Below are 24058 nucleotides of genomic sequence, written 5' to 3'. Positions count from 1 at the left end.
GAAGAGAAAGGATGGAACAAAAAGGTGCTACTGCCAAACTATTAGGGGAGAAAATGTATTTCAGTTAAATTTCATGTTCTGTCATAGCTTCCATTACTGTTTTTTTTTCCATTTTTACAACTCTCATTCACATGTTACAGAAAGACATAGCGTGAAGGTCAACAAGACCAGGTTTTGTTAGCAAGCTTGCTGCCAAGGAAAAGGGGAAACAGTTGTGGAACCAAGCTCTATGTGTAAAGTCCCAAAGAACGTTAAGCTACTCTGAGAAATAAAAAGACACTATTTTTTTCAAGTTTACTTCTAAAATAAGGAAGACACTGTAAAATTTACTACTTTAGATATATTTATATAAGTAAAATATACGCATACATGCATATATATATATATACATATATATATATTCACTAGGACACATAGTGACCTAATAAATTCTAGAGACTAAAAAACAGGTCAGCAGGTCCATTTCACTACTTAGAGGCTGAGGCTTCTTCTGCCTTGTAATACACATGCACAGCTTTGAAGTTCTAGATACTTTCTTAGCCTACTAGCAAATCCAGAATATGAAAACAATCATCTTCAAATAAGCTCTTTGAGATTTTTATTAGTTTAAGATGAAAATTTAAGTATATGCATGTACACACACATTATGAGCATGGGTCTAAAAATATTAAGTAAGCTTAGTCATACAACTTGTATTTTAATAAAATACAGAAATTTAAAGCTTACTTAAATACTCAAATTTTTAGTAAATATTTTAAGAAGAGTATTAAAACATATATAAATTTATTTCCTAAGGATACAAAACTTTACAAGAATACAATTAACAACAGATAGAATATATATGAAAATGTATTAATGATTCTATCCTTATTTTATGCACAGAGAATCACTTAGACTGTTTCAACTGTTAATGGCAATATACCCTTTCTTAGACAATAACAACCAATTTGTCTCAATGACAATGTCATAGTGCTTTAATCACATGGTATGTACCTTGAACCTTGAACCAGCTGTTAAAACTCATTCTAAAAATACTACTTTCTACTCTAACCTGAGATAAGAGGTACACAGACTATTCATTGTCTAGGAAAGCAGCCAGGGGAAATAATTTCAAAACTTAGGTTTATAATGATGGCAATGTTCATTCTAGCTGATATTCAGACATTAAAGATTGGACTGAATGTGAGTTTTATTACAGTTGCTATAGAGTTGACAGGAAAAACAGAATATATCTCTTCCACAAAAACCTTTGAAGGAATTGGTAAAATTTTAGAATTAGAAATTTCTCTCTAATTCAGAGAATGTTTTTTATTTTACCAGAGAAGGGTCATTATATTTATGCCTATATTTAAAGTAAAAACATGTTGTTTTAAACACTCAAGAACCCAATTTGCTGAATCTGAAGTTTTAAATCTCTCCTCACAAATTTCAGAGATGATAAAGAGATGAATAAGTGGGAAAAGCTCTATATCTTTGTTACTGAAACATAACCTTTCACTACAAGATTTTTCTAAAAAGGAAAGCTATTTAAAAGGCCACTGGCATATTTAACTATCAAGAATCTGTCTAATAAGACAAAAATTCAAGATAAAACTAACAAACCTGGCAATGATGGGGAAAGTTCATTGTATCCTCCAAATGAAGCATTCCGGACAAGCTTTCGGCCATCAATTCGTGGAGGAAATACAAGAGGCGAAACCCCAGTACAGGAAGAAAACCTACGTCGCTGTGGACTCTCCTCTTTCATGGCTTAGAAGCTCTGTTTAAGGTATATGCTCAAACTGGAGGCTAGTTAGAACAGCAGGGTAGCAACGACAGCCTTTTCCTTTACGTTCTAGTGTAGTACAAACAAAGGACAAATACACACACAACAGCAAAGGAGAAGGACCAGAAGACTGTCAAATCAGCAATAAACAGAGAGAGGAATAGAGAGACGGATGGAAAAAGGCATTAAGCCGTGCTGCTTTTTTTTCAAATTAATTGATAAGCCGGAAAGGCTTTTTCCCTTCCATTTCACATTTGATCACACTTTCAATTGAACTGCTGCTTGCTGCCTTAGAAACAAGAAACAACAGTCATTACTTGGAGATTCAGAATGCGGTAATGAAATCAATTTCTCTTCTCATTTTGAGAATCCAAGGTTTTCTTCACAGTCATTATGTTTCAAATCCCTTCCCCCTTTACCCACATCTCCTTATTCTTGTCCTCTGAAGCTCTGAACACTTCAGAAACAAATATAAAAACAACATGGTTTATATTTAAATAGATACTTCTACAGGGATATCTAGTCTACCTTTTGTTCCAGCCATAATTAAACATTCATAAGGAAAGCTATTCTCTCAAGGTACCATGCTCAGAAGACAGCAGCAGCAAAAGCAATGAACATTTAATTTCCTTCAGTTTTAACAGGGCTAAAAATATGTGATAATATTAATGCAAATGAATCAATTAAAATGAACTTGTAATAAGGTGGTATTCCTCAAGAGAGGCTTCTTGAAACAGATTTTACAGAGATATAATCTGAAATTCTTCATTGTATCAAAATATTTTGGGATAAAAGCATGCCTTTCATTTAAAAATATGCCTCTCATTTTAAAACTCTATGTATTTACATTTTAAATTGCTTTCCTAACTACAAATTATCTTTGTTATTTATATTTAAAACCAGTTAATATGATGCAATGTCATTAAATCTACCAGTAAAGCAATTAGAAGGTCAATTTATATTAAGCAATCTAAGGGGGGGGGAGTTCTGTGACAGCTTGCCAAATAACTTTAAATGTCAAAGCAATTTTAATTAACATTATCCAAACATCTGATGATTCTACCTTAGTTGCATTAGCTTTAGGCAAGTATTCTGTACTTATTGTCATCCTTTTGTTTTGGTCTGACTGCAATTCTTCCTACCTGATAATTAGCATCCTGGGAGCTGGACAGAAACTGATTCAGTTACTGCTTAAGAAGATTTTTATATGTCCCTCCTTCAACAAGATGAAGCATCCTCTCCTGCTGGGCATAAACTTCACTGCTCCTTCCTTTCTTACAAGACAACAAAGGTCCATAACCTTTTTAGTATTATGGCCCTCTCTGGCAGTTTGCTGAAGTCTATGGACTCCTCAGAATAATGTTTTTAAATGCAAAATACAAAATGCATAGAACTGCAAAGGAAAACAATTATTTTGAAATATAATTAACAAAATATTGACAAGACAAGGTCAAAGACCTCAGGTTAATAATCTCAGCAATAGAGCATCAAGATAAATCCAAAATTGTATTGTTTTCCTTTTGAAATTAAAGTGGGGGAAGCCATTATTCTGTGAAATGATGCTATAAATTCGAGATGTAGGGAATTCACTCTTATTATGGTAGTTTAACTTTTAGCTTATAAAAGGCAGGAAAGATCTTGAGGAAAGGGAAGGTCTAAACAGCTTCTCTAGTTTGCACCTTGCCTGGATCATATTATGATGAGAACAGTGAGACAGTCTTCTACCTAAACAATACAGAGCAGCCAAAAAATGATCCCTGCCAGATAACACGCTGACATTACCACAGTGGTTTAAAGGAATATGAAAAAAATGTGTAAGAAATACAACTTCTTTCCACATCCTAATGAGCCACTTGTGAAATGGCATAACACCTTAAAGCATCATACAAAGGCTAACTAACACCCACAAATCTTATTACTAGCTGATATATTTTCTTATTCTCATTTTCCATTAAGTCTCACTTATTTTTTTAAATTTCATTCTCCTTACCCAAGCTCTATGATTATAAGTTGAATTCTCCCTAAAACAAATCATAACCAATTTCTTCAGATAATCAACAACCTGGATATTTCTACAGTGTTATCTTGTGTACATCTGAATGGCAATGGAAATATATATGATTTCAACAAAGATCTTGAAACTTTTATTTAACAAAATTTTAAAAAATATTTAAGAATAAGAATTCTCTAGGAATTTGGAAACCTTAGTTCTTGTTCTGGTTCCACTGATAACCTACCTTACCATATCTACCTTAGTAGGTTATTGTGAGGATTAAATGAGATAATGTTTGTAAATTGAATCTGAAAAATATGAAGTGTTATGTAAGCTGGCTAACATTAATAATATATTTCCCAAAGTTATATGCAGTATAATATTTTAAAGGCCACCTCAAGTTACAGGACTTGATAACAAAATCGAAACATAGGAACTGCTAGGACCTGTACTTCCAGTTAATATGGTAATGAGAAGGCTAAGAGGACCTCAAATCTCCCAGGAATATTCCAATAAAGTTGTAAATGTACACGAGAGGGCACAATGAAAATATCAAAGAGAAATGGCTATAAGTGCCTTTATCCAAGGTCCAGAGGTTAGCAAAAAGGCTTCCAGAAGCCTGCAGATTGTCTGAGTGGCCACAAGCCAGATGGGGCAGGTGGCACAGTCTCAGGCACAGCATGAGAAAGGGCTGGTAGAGAGTCAGGAGCAAGACCTCAGGCAGCCAGTGCCGAAGTCATAGAAGAAAGAGCCAGGAGCACTGCCAGGAGCACAAAGTGCCTGGGGTCAGGCAGGGGGCCTGTGGCCAGCAGAATCAACAATATTACCATGGGATCTTTAGGGCCAGAGCAAAGCACAGAGCCAATTCAGTGATGAGGACTGTGCAAGAGGGAGATAGCCAAGGAAGCAGAGCCCCAAATCTGATTCACATCACCAAGAGGCTAAAAGGAAGAAGTGGGATATCCCTACAAAGGGTGGCTCAGAGCTTTAGTCAGCTCCCATCCAGAAGGGGAGAGGCAGCAGCATCCAGACCAGGGAGGGAAGAGGACCAAGCAGGCCCTCCTGAAGCCATCCAAGAATGCCGGAGGGAGTGCAGTGAGACCCAAGCCCAGGGCCCCAAACCAGAAGCTGAGGTTAGAAGCATGAGTAAAGTGAAGAAAACCCTGAACAAATAAAGAGGCATTATGGCCTGGAAAAAGCCCAAGAAGGAGCCTAGAAAAGAGAGCAGAGTCACGGAAGGGGCGAAATGGCATGCTTCTAAGAACTACAAAAGTATCTAAAAAGAATGAAATAAAAAATTAAATACTATAAGGAGAAGAAACTGACTAAAACAGAGGAGAAAAAAATCTAAGATCAACAAGGGATACACTAAAAAACAGAATGAAGAAATCAGAAATCAATAACTCCATGAGTCAGTGAATATTAAAGCTGAGTCCAAAAAATTAAAAAAAAACAACACAAAATCAGATTTATAAGGTGTCTACCACCAAAAATAACTGACCTAGAAAACAGGTTGAGGAGAGATACTTTTAAGAATTATTGGACTCTTTAAAGAGCATAACCAAAGAAAAAACCTGTATGCCATACTTCACAAAATCATAAAAGAAAGCTACCCTCAATCTATTAAAACAAAATGGCAAAAAAGAAATTGGGAGAATCCAGAAGTCACTTTCTATCAGAAAGCTTAGAATGAATAAAAAATCCAGAGGTTCCAGATCAAAGAAAAGTAATACAGAGCCAGAAAGAAATGGTTCAAGTACTAAGGAACCATAGTCACAATGACAAAAGACTACATGTCAATTAGCACAAATTATAAGAAATCTTAAAATATCCCAAAATGCAAGAGATATACTAAAAGGTCCCATAGACAATGAAATAACAAAAATTTTTTACAAGTTTCTCAAATATATACTGATTATAGACCTGAGTCAAATTTACAAAAGTAAGAGTCATTTCCAAATGATAAATGGTCAAAGGATATGAAAGGCAGTTTTCAGAAGAAGAATAAAAAATGTTCTTAAAAATCAATCTTAATTAGAAAAATGAAAATTAAAACAACTTTGAGGTATCACCTCACACCTAGAAGAAATGGCAAAAAGAAAAAAGATACACTAATGAATTACTGGTGGAATAGCGAGCACTGTTCAACTCTTCTGGAAAATGATTTGGAACTATGTTCAAACTGTACATACCCTTTGACTCAGCAATAACACTTCTAGGCCAATATCCCAAAGGAAAAAAAAGAAAAAGGAAAAAAATCTGTATGTATGAAAATATTTATAGTGGTTCTTTTTGTAGTGGCAAGGAATTGAAAACTATGGGGATGTTCATTAATTGGGGAATGGTTGAACGAGCTGTGACATATGATTATGACAGAAAACTATTGTGCAATAAGAAATGTGGGAATAGAAAACAGGAAAAGAGAGCAAGGCCTTTATGAACTGATGCAAAATGAAGTGAGAAGAACCAGCAGATCATTATGCACAATAATAGCAATAATGGAATGACAACCAACTGTGAAAGACTTGGCTACTCTGATCAATACAAGATCCAAAATAATTCCAAAAGACTGATGATGAAAAAATGCTATCCATGTCCAAAGAGAAAGTTGATAAATTTTGTGTGCAAACTTCTTTATTTTCTTCTACCTTTTTTTTGTAATATGGCTAATATGGAAATGTGTTTTACATGATTTCATATGTATAACTGATATATTTTTGCGTTCTCAATAGATGAGGGAAGATATTGGCAGAGGAAGAGATTTTAAAACTCAAAATGTAAAAAGAAAAGAATATTTTAAAAATAAATAACTTATAAAATTAAAGGATTAGAAAAAAGATAAAGTCAAACAAGTCCACAGTATGTGCATACACGTGTGTATACAAACACACTGATTTGATAAAACTTAGAGTTTTCGTTTTTAAAAAATGATATTATTTTACATAAAAGATGTATTTCAGAAGGCAGAAAATATCTTGCTTCTGTCTTTGTATCTCAAGTCCCTGGCATGGTGGCTGGCAAAAAAGCACTTAATAAATGCTTAATTTATCTGTATTACACAAACATACTATATAGGAATCACAACAGCTTATATTTTTATGGGATGACTTAGCACTACATAGTTCATTATAAAGTGACTAACACATTCTCTGATCTGACCCTCCTAATACCACTGTGGGTCTACTATCATAAGCATATATGTTAAATAATGTGCACATGAGGAAAGGCCAGATTCTAGATATAAAACCTAAAATTTAAAAACCATTTAAGTAGCAAACCCAGAGTAGGAAGAAAGCCAAAAATAAAATGTTGATAATATCAATCATAAAAATAAAATGATGATAATATCAATCATAAAATTAATAATCAAGTATTTATAAAGGGGGCAGCTTGAAAGCTAGGCCAAGGGACAAGAGATCCTGGGTTCAAATCTGACCTCGCTATGTGACCCTGGGCAAGTCACTTAACCTTTATTGCCTACCCTTACTGCTCTTCTGCCTTGGAACCAATGCACAGTATTGATTCTAAGGTGGATGATAGGGGTTTTAAAAAAAAGTATTTATAGAACAACTACTATGAATAAAGTTTTGAAATAAACATATCTTTATAAAATATTCTGTATAGAAAAGGAGGTGGGAGGAATTATGGAAACCTAGCAATGAGCAAAACAAACCTTACAGCGCATGCAATTCATAAATAAGAAAACCATTCTCTCACTCTCTGGCAGTTCAGGCTAAGTAAACAAGTCTATTAATAACTTTTCAAAGAACATACAAATTACGAAGGAAGACAATGACCTTTGCTCCAAGAAATCCAAACAAAAAACTTTTTTGTCCACTCCCATCCCTTTGAACACAGGAGAGGCAATGAAGCTGTTTAGGCTTAAGTATATTCAAGTCTCACTGATGATAATATAATATGACCATTTCTAAAATACAATCTTATCCCACAGTTACTTGAAAAAAAAATCTGCAAGTTCTACATCATCAGTATTAAATGTGATTACTATAAATGCTTTTCATAACACACAAAACAAATAAAGACCAGCCACTCTCAAGAATATTAAAAATAGGGAGGTGGGGGGGGGGCTAAGGGGAAAGTAAGAGCATAAATCATGTAACCATGGTAACTTTTCTAAAAAATAAATATTATTAAATGTTAAAGAATATTAAAAATATTTCACTAAATAATACTCAAAGAAAAAAAAAGGATAATTACCCTTCTGTGTTTGAAGTACTGCATACAGGGACATATATAGATACAACACACACAAACACGTAATGTACCAGAAGTAGAGTACTTAGCTAAAAGCATTAGGGAAATTCACTACCATGTATAATAACATATTTATAAAGCACTTGGTTTGTAGGGTACTTTCAACTTCAAAATCCAGTAACTTTTTAACAGTTAAGGTGACTGAAACTCAGAAAAATTTCCCAGGAACAAAATCATACTGAGCCAAGTTCAAACTAAATATTCCAAAAAGAGAAGTCTACTCAGAATTCTAACTGGGATACACACATCTCCCAGTGCAGGGATGATGAGAGGACAAGATTCTCCTTTTCCTACCACCTACCAGGCTGTGCCAACAGTGGCTGCCCTCAGCTCCAAACCACTAGTATTCTCGAGCAAGGTAGGAGCAATAGAAAAAGAGGACCTATAGTGATTTGAGTGCTTGAGGCAAACAGACTAAAATGTTCTAGAAAAGTAGGCAGAAAATATACACAAATCAAAGTTTCTGTTCACAATGTTAAAAACACATAAATTAGAAAATTTTTATAAATTGAGGCAGAGTTGAAACAACAGAACCAAGAAAGTAATATAAAGAAAAAACTACAACATTGTAAACTAAAAGAATAAAAAATGAAAATGAATGTTGTTTAATAATTATGATCAAGCTTGGCCTTGGAAAAGAAACCACACCTTTTCCTTTTTACAGTAGGCAAACTACCAATGTGAAAGATTGTATATAGTGTCAAATGTCATTTACTGTGCTCTACTGCTTTCTCTCTCTCTTTTTAAATCTCTGTTCTAAGAAAAAGCTTGCTGAATACAGATGGAAGATATGTTTGGAAGTGAGTAGGCTATATCACAAAGCACCAATAAAAACAAAATTATAAAAGGCAAAGCTAAAATGGAAGAGATCTCTAAGATCACCCCCTTATTTTACACAAAAAGAAACTGATGCCCAGAGAAGTTAGTAATTTGTCCAAGGTCACAAATAGAATACAGAAGAGATAAAATTTAAGTCCAGGTACTATGACTCTCTAGAGTCAAGTTTTTTTTAAATTTTTTTATTTTTTTTATTTTTATCCTGGGACTCCATTCTAGGAGCATAGGGCCACAACCAGTAGGCAATGGGTCGCTCAGAGTCACCCAGCTGGGAAGTGTCTGAGCCCGGATTTGAACCTAGGACCTTTCGTCTCTAGGCCTGGCTCTCAATCCACTGAGCTAGCCCAGCTGCCCCTACTTTAGGTTGCAGATTCTTTAGCAGATGTAGTTTTTACAGGGTGGAGTTGCTAGCCCCACGCCCAACCCTCCTCCTTTTTCATCCGGGCTAGGGACCGTCCTTAGCCCAGGAATGGTAAGGGTGGGCGATAGTCAAGTACTTTTAAAAAATTAAGCCAAATTAAATTGGGGAGGAGGCAAATACTATTGTGGCTAAAATTAGGCTAAATAGTACATGTCTTCAATTTTTCAGTTCCCTGGATTAAGTCCAGAATTCCGTTCTAATTATAGCCCTCGGAAAATAAGAGTTTAGGGGATGAGGAATGGAATAAAAGGCTTTGAGAAAGAGAATGAATAAAAGAGTAGGAGTTTTGAGGCAAGAAAGACCATAAGAACTTATAGGACACTGGGGGCCTCCAACTAACATTAAATCACCAGCATACATCCAGCAACTTGGTTCTCTCTCTTTTTTCCCCTACACATGTAAAATACATTCCCTCTTCATCTCTGTCCTGATGAATCCCAAGCTTCCCTAAAGGCACAACTCAGTTATCAGTTCTTATAGTCAGGCCTTTCTTGACACCTTCCCTTCACCCCATAATATTCATTTTCTCTCCTTCTTGAGTATTATTTTTTAATTAATGTTTATGTGTGTGATGCATCCTACACAGTATATTTTCTGAGGGCAGAGACTAATTTTTTTGTTTCTCTATCCTAGTATCCAACAACATATCTTGCTCACTAAAAGAGCTTAATAAATATGTGTAGAATTGGAGTGAATTTCATTATGTGGGTCCTGAGTCTGAAAAGATGCTTTCAACCAGCGTTTCCCTTCTGTTTTTGAAATACATAGCCTTTTGGAGGGGGTGCAGCTTTTTGGTTTTCTTTTGCCTTTCCTTTTTTTTTTTTAAACATTGTTGGGTATGGGGGAGAGGAAGGGGGTGTAGGGTAAAGAAATCCATTTTATACCATGCCCCTGAGTTGATAAATCACTGTTTTTCATGGTCCTTTTTCTAGTTAGTTCCAACATCCTGTGATCCTAAATGATTTTTTAATATTCTTGTTCACCTGAGAATAGTTTAAATTTTAATTGTTTGAGAAACTAAATTTTATTCAACTTGTTTACCTTGCAGAAATTCCCTGACCAAAAACCCTTGAAGATAATCTCCTTTTGTGGGCAAACTATGGGAGCTGCTTGGCTGGTATCTTCCTCAATGAATTTTCTTTCAATCTTACCAAGTAAAAGGGTTTCCCTAACTTTATAATCATCCTTTACCACCCCATAATGTACCTGACTTTTTTTGTTACTCTGTATTTTATCTTTTTAGTTGTTTAGTTGTAAGATATAGCAAGATATGCCTTATCTTACCAACTACAATTTTATGCTCATTGAAGCTGAGCATATGACTTATTTCTTTGTTAACCTTCATGGTACTAAGTTATAATAGATGTTAAATATGGTCTCTTAGTTTTGTTCTTGTTTCTTAAGTTTTATCTGCTAATTTTCTTTTGCTCATCTATAAGTATTTCCAAAGTTAAGGAAAAGAACTAACAAATAATTTAAAAATTCAAATAACTGTGACTTAAAGTAATTTAAAACATGTTAGTGTATCATAAATTCAAATTTTAAAAGAAACATTTTAAATACATTTAACACATAATATGAAAGGAAAGCAACTTTAAAAATAAATGCCAAGTTTTAGTTTATCATACACAAAAAAGCAAGTGCTGAATCTCTTAGGGAATAAAATAATTTAAAACTTATATGCCAGCAGTATTACTCACAACTCTAATAAAAAATCCAGTCTGACTGACTGTAGGCTTTCTTACCTATGACAGAAGAATTGCTTCGGTTCATGAAGAAAACTGATTTCTACTATTGTTTTGCCTACTGTTGATTCTAATGAATGTGCTCTTTATTTTCCACCTGAGGTTTTAGAGGCAGTGTTTAACGCTGCCACTCTAGGGAGTTGGCATAGCGTCTTTAGACGTATAAGCTTTGTTTCAATGACATTTACCTTTAATTTTGCAATTATTTTATCTACTTAGCATGCATATCCCAAACATGGCCCTTTTTACAGTGTCCAGTATCCTCTTGCCAAGATGGCCAATGAATATCAATGGATTGGTGGGAAGAGGGGCCAGGGGTGTGTTGCAGGAGAGAAGAGATTCAAATAAACATTTTAAAGTAGATATAAAGAAAGTATAACTACCAGAGATAAGATCTGATTAATAAGGGTAAAATACTTATTCACAATGGATAATGTATGAAACTATAATATGGCTTCATCTTTTAAAAGCAAGTATAGAATTACATTAGTGAGCTGTATCTTACTGTGTGTGTATGTGTATGTAAGCTATTACCAAAGAACAGTACTTAGAAAATAAACTTATATGCTAAATAAAATGCAATAGAATTTTCTACTATCAAAAGAAAAATAAAAGGCCACAGAAATATCAACTATAATATCTCATGGTGCTTCAACAATAAGGACATACATAATGTGTGCAGAACACTCTCCAAGGGCTGAACTATAATTTAATTCAAAGGTTATTAACCACTTTTGCATCAATAGATCCCTTTAACAGTCTATGGACCCCTTCTCAGAATAATGCTTTTCAAAACATAAAATGCACTTAATCAAAAAGGAAACCAACTACATTAAAATAAAGATATATTTCCCCCACCCCCGCCATCTATATTCATGGACCACAGACCTTCTAAGAAGTTCTAATTTAATTCCTAGGTTCCTGGGCATTGGTTTTGTTTCTAGAGTAGATGAGGCAGAGAAGGGAGAAGTTAACAAGCTACATGTCTTCTCTTTGTAAAACATCCATAATATGCTAGACTCAAATAACTGACAAAATAACATTTTATTGAAGATATCAATAGAAGTCAAGAAAATGCTATATAAAAACTATATCTTAAATAATGAGAACTAGGAATTGATGCAGTAAAAGCAGAATTTGCTTACGAATTTGACTCATCATCCTACATCTTAAACATTTTTATTGGTCTTTTACTTCAAAGGAGAGACCTACCACATTACATGTGGACTGTATATGATAGATGCTCTCTAAAAGAATAAGAATGGCAAAAGCATGCCATACACCTATACAGTGAAATTAAACAAGATTTTTAAAGATAGTGAGCTATGTAAGATCAAAAGCAAAGTGTGTTTGGAAAGGCCACCTGCAAGATGTCCCACGAGAACAACGAAAATTCCTAGCTATTCACAAAACATGTGCATGTTTTAAAAAAAAGAAAAAATGAGTGTTATAATTTAATCCATGAAACATCATGATTCAATGATCTTCAGTCATCACTCAGGTTGAATATTTTTCTGCTGGTTCACTGTCTCTCACTCAGTCCAACACTTATTAAGCAACTACTATGTGTAAGTTATGGCATTTAGCACTGGGAAACAAAGATAAGTAAGATCCTGTTTGACTCAAAGGAGCTGAAAATAGCTTACAAAGAAAGGACTTTAAGCAAAATGCTTTTGATGTACTATCTCCCTTCACAACATTAAGGCTCAGTGTGAATTCTTCCCATGGTCAAACAGTATGTGAACCCAGATCTTTTTGACTTCAAATCCAATACTATCCACCATGTCATTAGCATATATAATAAGAGGTTTCCTCCAATCTGGTAGAGGAAATAAGATATGCACAATAAAAAATATAAATTTTCTACATTTAAAATACTTGGCCTTTAGAAAGTAGATGAAATTAATATACAAAAGTAGAACTAAGGGAAGAGGAGGCAAGGTGTGCCTTAGTGACCTCACTTGGACACATCATTCACCTAACATTTTCACACTTATCAGACAAACATGAGTAAAGGCCATCATTTATCCTAATTTTACTGGATGACTCAGTTCCTCTGAACTACAAATAAACTATCTTATTTACCGGTTGTGGAGAAAGCAACAAAATCAGCAGTATCTAGGTGGAATTATGGATTCCCAAATGCATACCACAACCCTTACCATCTCCTAAATCTGTTATTGTCAGATGCAAAATACAAATATCCACGACTTTATGTTACAGGATAGAAAGCAAGACATACTTCTGAGAAAAGATATCATTAGAGTTGAAACATTCTAGTTTATAGTTTAAAAAGCAGTTTATCTGATATATATATTTTCTCATTTTGCTCTAAATAACAGTCTTCTCAGGATGATGGTGTAAGTTTAAGTGCATCCTAAGAAGAGGTGGTATACATAGTGGATAGAGTCCAAGAACTGGAATCAGGAAAACTAGATTCAGAAACCCTACTCTCAATATTTATTGAGTGTGTAAAGAGAACCACCCCCTCCCCCCACCAGGGTTGTGGACTTGCTTCCCATCCGACCCACATCCCATCCCATCTGCATGCTTGGATGATGTGATGGGATGTCACGTGAAAGCATAGGTGATGCGTGTGGGCACTAAGAGAGGATAAAGGAAGGGGTGCAGGGGCACATGCTCTCTCTATCCCTTGGACAGCTCCAGTGGAGGACCATGGCTGAGAGAGACAGTCATGTGGAGAAACATGGTCAGAATTAGATTAGATTATGCTTTAATCTCTATATATTTGCTTTCTCTATTTCAACTGACTACTAATAAACTCTATAAAACTAAGAACCTGGAGTTTGTAATTTAACTTTAACATGACTAAGTCACCAATTCTTTGAAGTATGTATGAAGAAATCTGTCTTTGAGCAAAGCCCCATCAAGGTTCCCTATGACAGCTAGAAGCAGGAATTCCTATTATTTAAAATCAGTACTGAAAACAAAGATACGTCTATGCTTCTTAATGTATATTTTTAAAACTCCATATTTAATATGCTCAGGCTTTTATCCCTGTGCATTCTTATTCAGTTAAGGCACCAAAAATATATCCCTTAGATTTAAAGAGCATCTTAAGTTTCCAGGAATTTAGTTTATGAAGATTAATTCTAATTTGGTCTATGGTTCTAAATAGTTTTCCCACCTGAATAACAGCAAATTCTAACTTCTTAAGTTTATAAAGGAGCCTTCCAGATGTTAAAGATTTAAATATAGGTTCTGAAGGAATCTATGTTTAAAAAATTTAGTATTATAGCACTCAAACAATTAAACATAAACATTGCCAGAAATGTCATCAAGTTTCTGTTTTGAAAATTTTGGCAGAATTTAGAAGTGGTCTCATACCAAAAGAGTTAAGGGTGCAAAGAACAGTATTTAAATAGGCAGAAGCATATTCTGGGTTGAGGTAACAGTATGACTTAAAAAAGAAAAAAAGCACTTCCAACAAAACACTGGAGATGAGTAAGACTTAGAAAGCAATGATGAAACCAGCTAGAGTAGAGGATTGGGATTTAACAATGTTGTCAAGGGAGAGCCTTAAGAAGATTCTAAGCAGGAAAGTAACAAAACAAAATTGGTCCCATTGGCCATGTGCAATTTAACATTTTTATGAGTAACTTGAATAAAGATGGTGATAGCATATTTAAAAAATTTTTAAACCCTTGAAAAAAGAGTTAATCTGTTGGATAACAGAAAGTGAAATATCCTGAAGGGCAAGTGTTGGCCATTCTAATAAAAAGAAAGTGAAGAGAGGAAAATGTAAAGTGATAAATGAGGGAGAGGGGACAAAACAGATGAGACATAGATAATAATTAATCTGTGAGAAAAATTATAAGTTAGCAAATAAACTAAATGGTTAAAAGTGTGATAGGGTAACCCAAAAGACTATTTCAATATTAAGTTTTGATTAAAAAATCATGACGTTGGAGTTGGAGAGCTAAAAATCACGCTCTATCCTACCTAATTAGACATTTGTAATATCTTAAAAAATTCTATGTGCTGCATTTGAGAAGTTAGAGAACACCCACAGGAGGTGAAGCTTTGAGATCATACAATATATGTATCACTTAAAGGAACTAGTAGAAACACAGAAGAAAAACAACCGCTTGAACTCATGGGTTGATGCAGACATGGTTGGGGATGTAGACCTGAAATGACCACACCAAGGCAACTATCGATAATATGTAAATAAGTCTTGACTGATCACACATGTTAAAACCAGTGGAAATGTGCGTTGGATATGGGGGTAGTGGTGAAGGGGAAAGTAAAAACAAGAATCATGTAACCATGGAAAATTTTTCTAAAAAAATAAAATATTTAAATTTAAAAAAAAAAGAGATAAAGTGAGGTCTCTCTCACAAGACAACTTATAACTATGACTGGATAATGTTGTCTAAAGGATTCATGGTTAGGTTCTTTCTGGACTAGATTGCCTCTGAAGCCTTTTCCAAATGTTAACAGTATAATTATAATGTTTAATAATTACATTATTTGTAATAATAAAAATAAGTATTTATATAGCAAAAAAAGGAACAAGTAGTGTTTAGCCTGGAAAATAAAAAGTGGAATAGCCTCTGGACAGGGTAGGCTCCCCTAATGAGAAGTCTTCAAGCAAAAGATAGATTGTCCTTTGCCAAATGTGACATAGAGAGGGTTTGGAATCAGAACAGAGAGCCTCAAAGGAGCCTTTCAACCTCTAAGATTCTGTGATAATTTTAAAAGATTAGTACAGTGACAATGCTGTGAATCAGAGGTCTGGAGACCAGGAGACATGCTGTCAATTCTATATAAGCATGAGACCTGAGATATTGGACAAAGATGATGACAGTGGAAAGAAATATAGACAAAATGATGGCTATAAGAATTTTAAATGGCAATAGAGACAAATCTTCATACCTAATTATAACAGATGAAAACCAAAAAGAGTAAAAAATTATTTCAAGGTTTGCAGCCTGGGTGACAAGGAAGATATTTCTAATGACGGAAATAAGAAATGCTAGAGGACTTTATTTAGCTTAAAAAATCTACAAGTCAAGACTAAAGTGAGGCAAGAGTTGGTGGGTGATATTTTATTCACAGATGATTGTGCACTCAATGTAGCTTCTGAGTCTGGGATGCAGAGCACAGATTAATTTATTCTCTGCCACTTGTGCTAACTTTTGTCTGACAATTAATACCAAGAAAACAGAGGTTCTTCACTAGACGGCTCTGCACCATCAATACGTGGAACCATCAATTACAGCAAATGGAAAAATTCTGAATGCTGTGATAAGCTAACTTACACCTTGGCAGTATACTTTCCAGTGATGTCCACATACATAACAAGGTTGACCTTCAGCATTCCCAAAGCTCACTCAGCATTTGGGATGCTCCAAAAGAAAGCATGGAAGAGAAGAGTATTTGCTGCCTCCCAAACTGAAGGTCTACAGAGCAGGGGCACTGACTTCATTGTTACACACCTGTGAAGTCTGGGCAGTAGAGCAGCACCAGCCCAGATAAACGGAATGATTTCTACTTGAAAGGCCTTAGGAAGATTCTGAAATTGCCTGGCAAGATAAGGTACTAGACACCAAGGTCCTTTCTCAACATGGACTGACAATCATTCAGTCTAATAGGAAGAAAGTAACTAAGATGGGCTGGCCATGCATTCTGAATGTCAAAACTCCACTGGCCTAAAAAGCTGTTTTACAGAGAACTCACACAAGGCGAGCGCTGACATGGAGGTCAGAAGCAGGGAGATGAGGATTCTTTCAGGATCTCCTGGAAGAACTTTAGGATTGTCTGGGAGACACAGGTCACTGGCACAAGACATCAACATGGCATGCCTGCCAAGCAGGTGCTGCATTTTAGGAGCAAAGCTCAAAAGAAGCATAAAGGGGTGCAAGCTGCAGACTTCTCCAGTCCAAATGCACACGTGGTAGAGCTTCCCAAGCTCAAATGCGTCTGATCCAGTCACAGACACACTGGACACTGGCCCAGACATCATGAAGGAAAGCAACCAGGCACACAGCTTGCCAGAAGGAGGAGCAATGTGTTCAAATTTTGAAAAAGTTGAGTTTAAGATACAATGAGAATTTTGGCACATGCAAGGGTCCTATAGGCAGCCAGCTTATAACTGAGAGGTCAGGGCTAAACAGGCAGATTTGAGGGTCATCATAGTGGCTATCAGATAGTATTAATTTACCCAAGGGAAAGATTGGAGAAAGAAAAGACAAGTTAAGTGGCCAATGGCAGGACCTTTGAGAATATTCACGATTAAATAATGAGAAAAAGAAAACAAACAAACAAAATATAGAAAGATCACAGATGTAGGAAGAGAATATGAGCATTTTTATAAGTAGACTTATTTATATCTAAAATGATCATTTTTTCACAAATGAGCTGTAGAAAATTTCATTAATGATGATTATTGCTTATGTCTGCTTCAACATTCTTCAGGTACCTAATATTAAAAAGAACAGAAGCATTTCCTAGAGCAAGCATTCACACTCCTAAGAAAAAAAAAAGCTATACTTCTGGCCTTAATTAAATTCCTATTGGTGCAAGTAGGCGGCACAGTGGAGAGAGTGTTAGGCCTGAAGTGGGGAAGACTGGTTAAAATCTGGTCTCAGAGTTATGCATGACCCTAGGCAAGCCATTTAACTCCAATTGCCTAGCCTTTGCCCTTCTGTCTTAGGATTGTTACTAAGACAGGAAATGAAGGTTATTTTTTTTTATTTAGAATATTTTTCCATGGTTACATGATTCATGATCCTTTCCTCCTCCCAGAACTAATGAGCAATTCCACTGGGTTATACATGTATAATTGTTCAGAACCTATTTCCATGTTATTCGTATTTGCAATAGAGTGATTCTTTAACATCAAAACCCTAATCACATTCCCATTGAACCACATGATTGATCATATGTATTTCTTCTGCATTTCTGCTCCCACAGTTCTTTCTCTGGATGTGGAAAACGTTCTTTCTCATAAGTCTCCCAGAATTGTCCTGGATCACTGCATTACTATTCATAGAAAAGTCCATTACATTTGATTGTACCACAGTGTATCAGTCTCTATGTACAATGTTTTCCTGGTTCTGCACCAATTCCTGGAGGTCTTTGCAGTTCACATGGAATTCCTCCAGTTCATCATTCCTTACAGCACAATAGTATTCCATCACCAGCATATACCACAATTTGTTCAGTCATTCCCCAATTGAAGGGCATAGCCTCATTTTCCAAATTTTTGCCACCATAAAGAGTGTGGCTATAAATATTTTTGCACAAATCTTTTTCCTTATTATCTCTTTGGCATATAAACCTAGCAGTAGTATGGCTGGATCAAGGATAGGCATTCTTTTAAAGCCCTTTGGGCATTGTTCCAAATTGCCCTCCAAAACGGTTGGACCAATTCACAACTCCACCAGTACTGCATTTAGTATCCCAATTTTGCCACATTCTCTCCAACATTTATTACTTTCCTTTGCTATCACATTAGCCAATCTGCTAGGTGTGAGGTGGTACCTCAAAGTTGTTTTAATTTGCATTGGTGGAGGAATTTAAAACACTTTCATGTGTTTATTGAGAGTTTTGATTTCTTCATGTGAAAACTGCTTATTTATGTCCCTTGCCCATTTATCAATTGGGGAATGGCTTGATTTTTTGTAAATTTGACTTAGTTCCTTATATATTTGGGAAATTAAACCTTTGTCAGAGAGTTTTGTTATAAAGATTTTTTCCCAGTTTGTTGCTTTCCTTCTAATTTTGATTGCATTGGTTTTGTTTGTACAAAAACTTTTAAATTTGATATAATCAAAGTCATTCAATTTACATTTGGTAATGTTTTCTATTTCTTGCATGGTCTAACAGGTATACTATTCTATGTTCACCTAATTTATTTATGATTTCACTCTTTATATTTAAGTCATTTACCCATTTTAAATTTATCTTGGTATAGGGTGTAAGTTGTTGATCTAAACCTAATTTTTCCCATGCTGTTTTCCAATTTTCCCAGCACTTTTTGTCAAACAGTAAGTTCTTGTCCCAAAAGCTAGGATCTTTGGGTTTATCAAACACTAGCTTACTGAGGTAATTTTCACCTGGTCTAGTCCACTGATCCACCTGAAGGTTAATTAAAATAATAATAATAATAAATTATTCTTATAGACCCACAGAGCCAAAAAAAATCCAACAAAAACATTGACTGTTTTTATCAAAATGACCATGAAAATTAAAGTCTAATAAAACAGAAAGAGCAATACTTTAAAATTTTTAAAGTTGTAAAAAGCCTAGTGCATTTAAAATGACTCAATTTACAAAGGTTTCACATGTACAGAGATCATCTAGAAACACTACAGTTTTTAAATTACTACAGTGGGAAAAATCCATACAGGCAATCCAGCACAGGCTGTCCAGAGTAAAAGCAATTATGCTAAAGGAGCCACTAGAGGATGCTCAAGCATTGCACATGTTGTACATTTTAAGCAAATAAGAAACTTGTCTCCAATGCCTTATAAGTAGAAAGCCAAAAATACAATGCTAATGGACCACTGGAGGTGCTACAGTTCTCAAAAAGTATTTGAGAAAATAAGTCCAGAACGCACTGGAGTAGTAGTAGCACCAGTAATGAGCATTTCTGCAGCACCTACTGTGTGTAGGCACCTCAATAAGTGCTATACAAATATTATCTCAGTTGATCCTCACAACAACACTGGGAGGGCTATGCTAAGTCAAGTAAACCTTCGCAGGGGAGTCTGAGGTAATATTTGAGGAACTGGTTAGGAGGATCCAATAAAAAGAGCAAGGTAAACATGTGAAAAGACTGACTGGAGTATAGTACATATAATGCTGAGGAGTGAGAACTAAGACTGGGAAGGGGATCAAATTATCAAAGGGATCATAATGCCAGAAGGAATTCAAACCACTTAATCTTATGGCTAATAAAGAATCACTGAATAGTTTTTGACTAAGATGAGGATCATGATCAGAAATATTTTTATTATTTTATTTTATTATTTTATTACTCATTTTAAATTTTGAATTCCAAATTCTTTCCTTCCCTCCCACATCTTCCACTCCCACTGAGAAAGCTATGTATCAATTATATATCTGAAATAATGCAAAACAATATTTCCATATTAGCCAGGTTGCAAAAAAGAAAAGGAAAAAAAGTAAAGAAAGTAAGAAGCATATAATTTGTTCTTAGACTTCATCAGTTCTATCTCTGGAGGTGAATTGCATTCTTTCATCATAAGTCCTTTGAAATTGTCTTAGATCATAGTAGCCAATTCTTTTCTCAGCTGACCATTACAAAATTGCTATTACTATGCACAAAGGTCTCCCAGTTCTCATTTTAGGCCCTTTGACATTCCTTATGGCACAGTGGTTATCTATCACAATAATACTCAATGACTTGTTCAGCCATTCCTCAACTGATGACTATTACCTCAACTTCCAATTTACTTCCCACACAAAAAGAGCTACTATAAATTTATTTTTGTACATATAGGTCCTTTTCTTTTTTTCTTTGACCTCTTTGGGATATAGGCTGCCCAGCAGTGGTATTGCTAGGATATTCACAGTTTTATAACCCTTTGGATATAGTTCCAAATTATTCTCCTGAATGGTTGGACTGCATTCACTACTCCACTGGTAATTCATTAGTGTGCCTGATTTTTTCCCTCATTCCCTCCAGCATTTATCATGTCTGAATCTCAGCAATGATTAGAGCATTCCTCTAATTAATAGTGATTTTGAACATTTTTTCATATGACTATAGGTAGTTTTGATTTCTTCTTCTGAAAACTGCTATTTATCAGTTGGGTAATGTCTTTTATTTTTAAACATTTTACTCAGTTTTCTATATGAGAAATGAAGCTTTCACCAGAGAATCCTGCTGTAAAATATTTTTCTTTTTTTTTAAATTTTTTAATCATTTATTAATATTCATTTTTAACATGGTTACATGATTCATGTTCCTACTTTCCCCTCCCCCCCCAGCACTCCCCCCACCTATGGCCGGCTCGCATTTCCACTGGTTTTATCATGTGTCCTTGATCAAGACCAATTTCCAAATTGTTGGTAGTTGCATTGGTGTGGTAGTTTCGAGTCCACATCCCCAATCATGTCCGCCTCAGCCCATGCGTTCAAGCAGTTGTTTTTCTTATATGTTTCTTCTCCTGCAGTCCTTCCTCTGAATGTGGGTAGCGTCTTTACCATAAATCCCTCAGAGCTGTCCTGTGTCATTGTATTGCTGCTGGTACAGAGGTCCATTACATTCGATTTTACCATAGTATATCAGTCTCTGTGTACAATGTTCTTCTGGCTCTGCTCCTTTCGCTCTGCATCACTTCCTGGAGGTCTCTCCAATTTGCATGGAATTCCTCCAGTTTATTATTCCTTTTAGCACAATAGTATTCCATCACCCGCATATACCACAATTTGTTCAGCCATTCCCCAATTGAAGGACATCCCCTCCTATTCCAGTTTTTTGCCACCACAAAAAGCGCAGCTATAAATATTTTCGTACAAGTCTGTTTATCTATGATCTCTTTGGGGTACAAACCCTGCAATGGTATGGCTGGATCAAAGGGCAGGCATTCTTTTATAGCCCTTTGAGCATGATTCCAAATTGCCAGCCAAAATGGTTGGATCAGTTCACAGCTCCACCAGAATGCATTAATGTCCCAATTTTGCTACATCCCCTCCAGCATTCATTACTCTCCCCTTCTTTCATTTTAGCCAATCTGCTAGGTGTGAGGTGATACCTCAGAGTTGTTTTGATTTGCATTTCTCTAATTATTAGAGATTTAGAACACTTTCTCATGTGCTTATTGATACTTTTGATTTCTTTACCTGAAAATTGCCTATTCATGTCTCTTGCCCATTTATCAATTGGGGAATGGCTTGATTTTTTATATAATTGATTTAACTCCTTGTATATTTGAGTAATTAGACCCCTGTCAGAGTTTTTTGTTATAAAGATTTTTTCCCAATTTGTTGTTTCCCTTCTGATTTTGACTACATTGTTTTTGTTTGTACAAAACCTTTTTAGCTTAATATAATCAAAACCATTTAATTTACATTTTGTAATTTTCTCTAACTCTTGCTTGGTTTTAAAATCTTTCCTTTCCCAGACATCTGACAGGTATACTATTTTGTGTTCACTTAACTTATTTATAGTTTCCCTCTTTATATTCAAGTCATTCACCCATTCTGAATTTATCTTGGTGTAGGGTATAAGATGTTGATCTAAACCTAATCTCTCCCATATTGTTTTCCAAATTTCCCAGCAGTTTTTGTCAAATAGTGGATTTTTGTCCCAAAAGTTGGGCTCTTTGGGTTTATCAAACACTGTCTTGCTGATGTCATTAACCCCAAGTCTATTCCACTGATCTTCCTCTCTATCTCTTAGCCAGTACCATATTGTTTTAATGACTGCTGTATAGTTTCATATCTGGTACTGCTAGGCCCCCTTCCTTTACATTTTTTTTTCATTATTTCCCTTGAAATTCTTGATCTTTTGTTATTCCAAATGAAATTTGTTATAGTTTTTCCTAATTCAGTAAAGAAGTTTTTTGGTAATTTGATAGGTATGGCGCTAAATAGGTATATTAATTTGGGTAGAATGTTCATTTTTATTATGTTAGCTCATCCTACCCATGAGCAATTAATGGCTTTCCAATTGTTGAGATCCTATTTTATTTGTTTGGAAAATGTTTTGTAGTTGTTTTTGTATGATTGCTGTGTTTGTTTTGGTAGATAGATTCCCAAGTATTTTATATTGTCTAGGGTGATTTTAAATGGTGTTTCTCTTTCTACCTCTTGCTGCTCTAATGTGTTGGAAATGTATAGAAATGCTGATGATTAATATGCATTTATTTTGTATCCTGCAACTTTGCTAAAGTTGTTGATTATTTCTACCAGCTTCTTAGTTGATTCTCTAGGATTTTTTAAGTAGACCATCATATCATCTGCAAAGAGTGATAGTTTAGTTTCCTCTTTTCCTATTTTGATCCCTTCAATTTCTTTTTCTTCTCTAATTGCTACTGCTAGTGTTTCTAGTACTATGTTGAATAATAGAGGTGATAATGGGCATCCTTGTTTCATTCCTGATCTTATTGGGAAGGCTTCTAATTTATCCCCATTGCATATAATGCTTGTTGATGGTTTTAGTTATATACTGTTTATTATTTTTAGGAAAGATCCTTCTATTCCTATACTTTTCAGTGTTTTCAATAGGAATAGATGCTGTATTTTGTCAAAGGCCTTTTCAGCATCTATTGAGATAACCATGTGATTTTTGTTTGTTAGATTGTTGATATGGTCAATTATGTGGATGGTTTTCCTAATGTTGAACCATCCTTGCATTCCTGGTATAAATCCCACCTGATCATGGTGGATGATCTTCTTAATTACTTGCTGGAGTCTCTTTGCTAATATTCTATTTAAGATTTTTGCATCTATGTTCATTAGGGAGATTGGTCTATAGTTTTCTTTCTCTGTTTTTGGTCTACCTGGCTTTGGAGTTAGTACCATATTTGTGTCATAAAAGGAATTTGGTAGGACTCCTTCTTTGCTTATCATATCAAATAATTTGTATAGTATTGGGATTAGTTGCTCTTTGAATGTCTGATAGAATTCACTTGTGAATCCATCAGGTCCTGGTGATTTTTTCTTAGGAAGTTCTTTGAAGGCCTGTTCAATTTCTATTTCTCATATGGGATTATTTAGGTATTCTATTTCTTCTGCTGTTAATCTAGGCAATTTATATTTTTGTAAATATTCATCCATATCTCCTAAATTGTTATATTTGTTGCCATATGATTGGGTGAAATAGTTTTTAATGATTGCCTTAATTTCCCCTTCATTAGAGGTGAGGTCTCCCTTTTCATCTTTAATACTGTCAATTTGGTTTTCTTCTTTCCTTTTTTTCATTAGATTGACCAGTACTTTGTCTATTTTATCTGTTTTTTCAAAATACCAGCTTCTAGTCTTATTCCTGCTGTAAAATTTTTGATATTACTTCACTGACCTTC

The 24058-nt window shown here is 34.9% G+C and overlaps 1 protein-coding gene across 2 annotated transcripts in view; it reads right to left on the bottom strand.

The window, feature by feature from the left end:
* Window positions 1-24058, bottom strand: part of OSBPL8 (oxysterol binding protein like 8) — a 228978-nt gene that overhangs the window by 79370 nt on the left and 125550 nt on the right. Inside the window, exon 1 of one of the 2 annotated variants that reach the window (XM_044677820.1) lies at window positions 1603-1747. The exons of the other annotated variant lie outside the window; for it this stretch is intronic. Within the exon in view, the coding sequence (XP_044533755.1) occupies window positions 1603-1747 (145 nt within the window). Of the gene's footprint in view, window positions 1-1602; window positions 1748-24058 lie in introns of those variants that run through there. 2 annotated transcript variants of the gene reach the window in all.

The sequence above is a fragment of the Gracilinanus agilis genome, chromosome 5 (assembly GCF_016433145.1).
Source record: "Gracilinanus agilis isolate LMUSP501 chromosome 5, AgileGrace, whole genome shotgun sequence".
Taxonomy (NCBI): domain Eukaryota; kingdom Metazoa; phylum Chordata; class Mammalia; order Didelphimorphia; family Didelphidae; genus Gracilinanus; species Gracilinanus agilis.
This window is presented reverse-complemented; position numbering and strand designations above follow the sequence as displayed.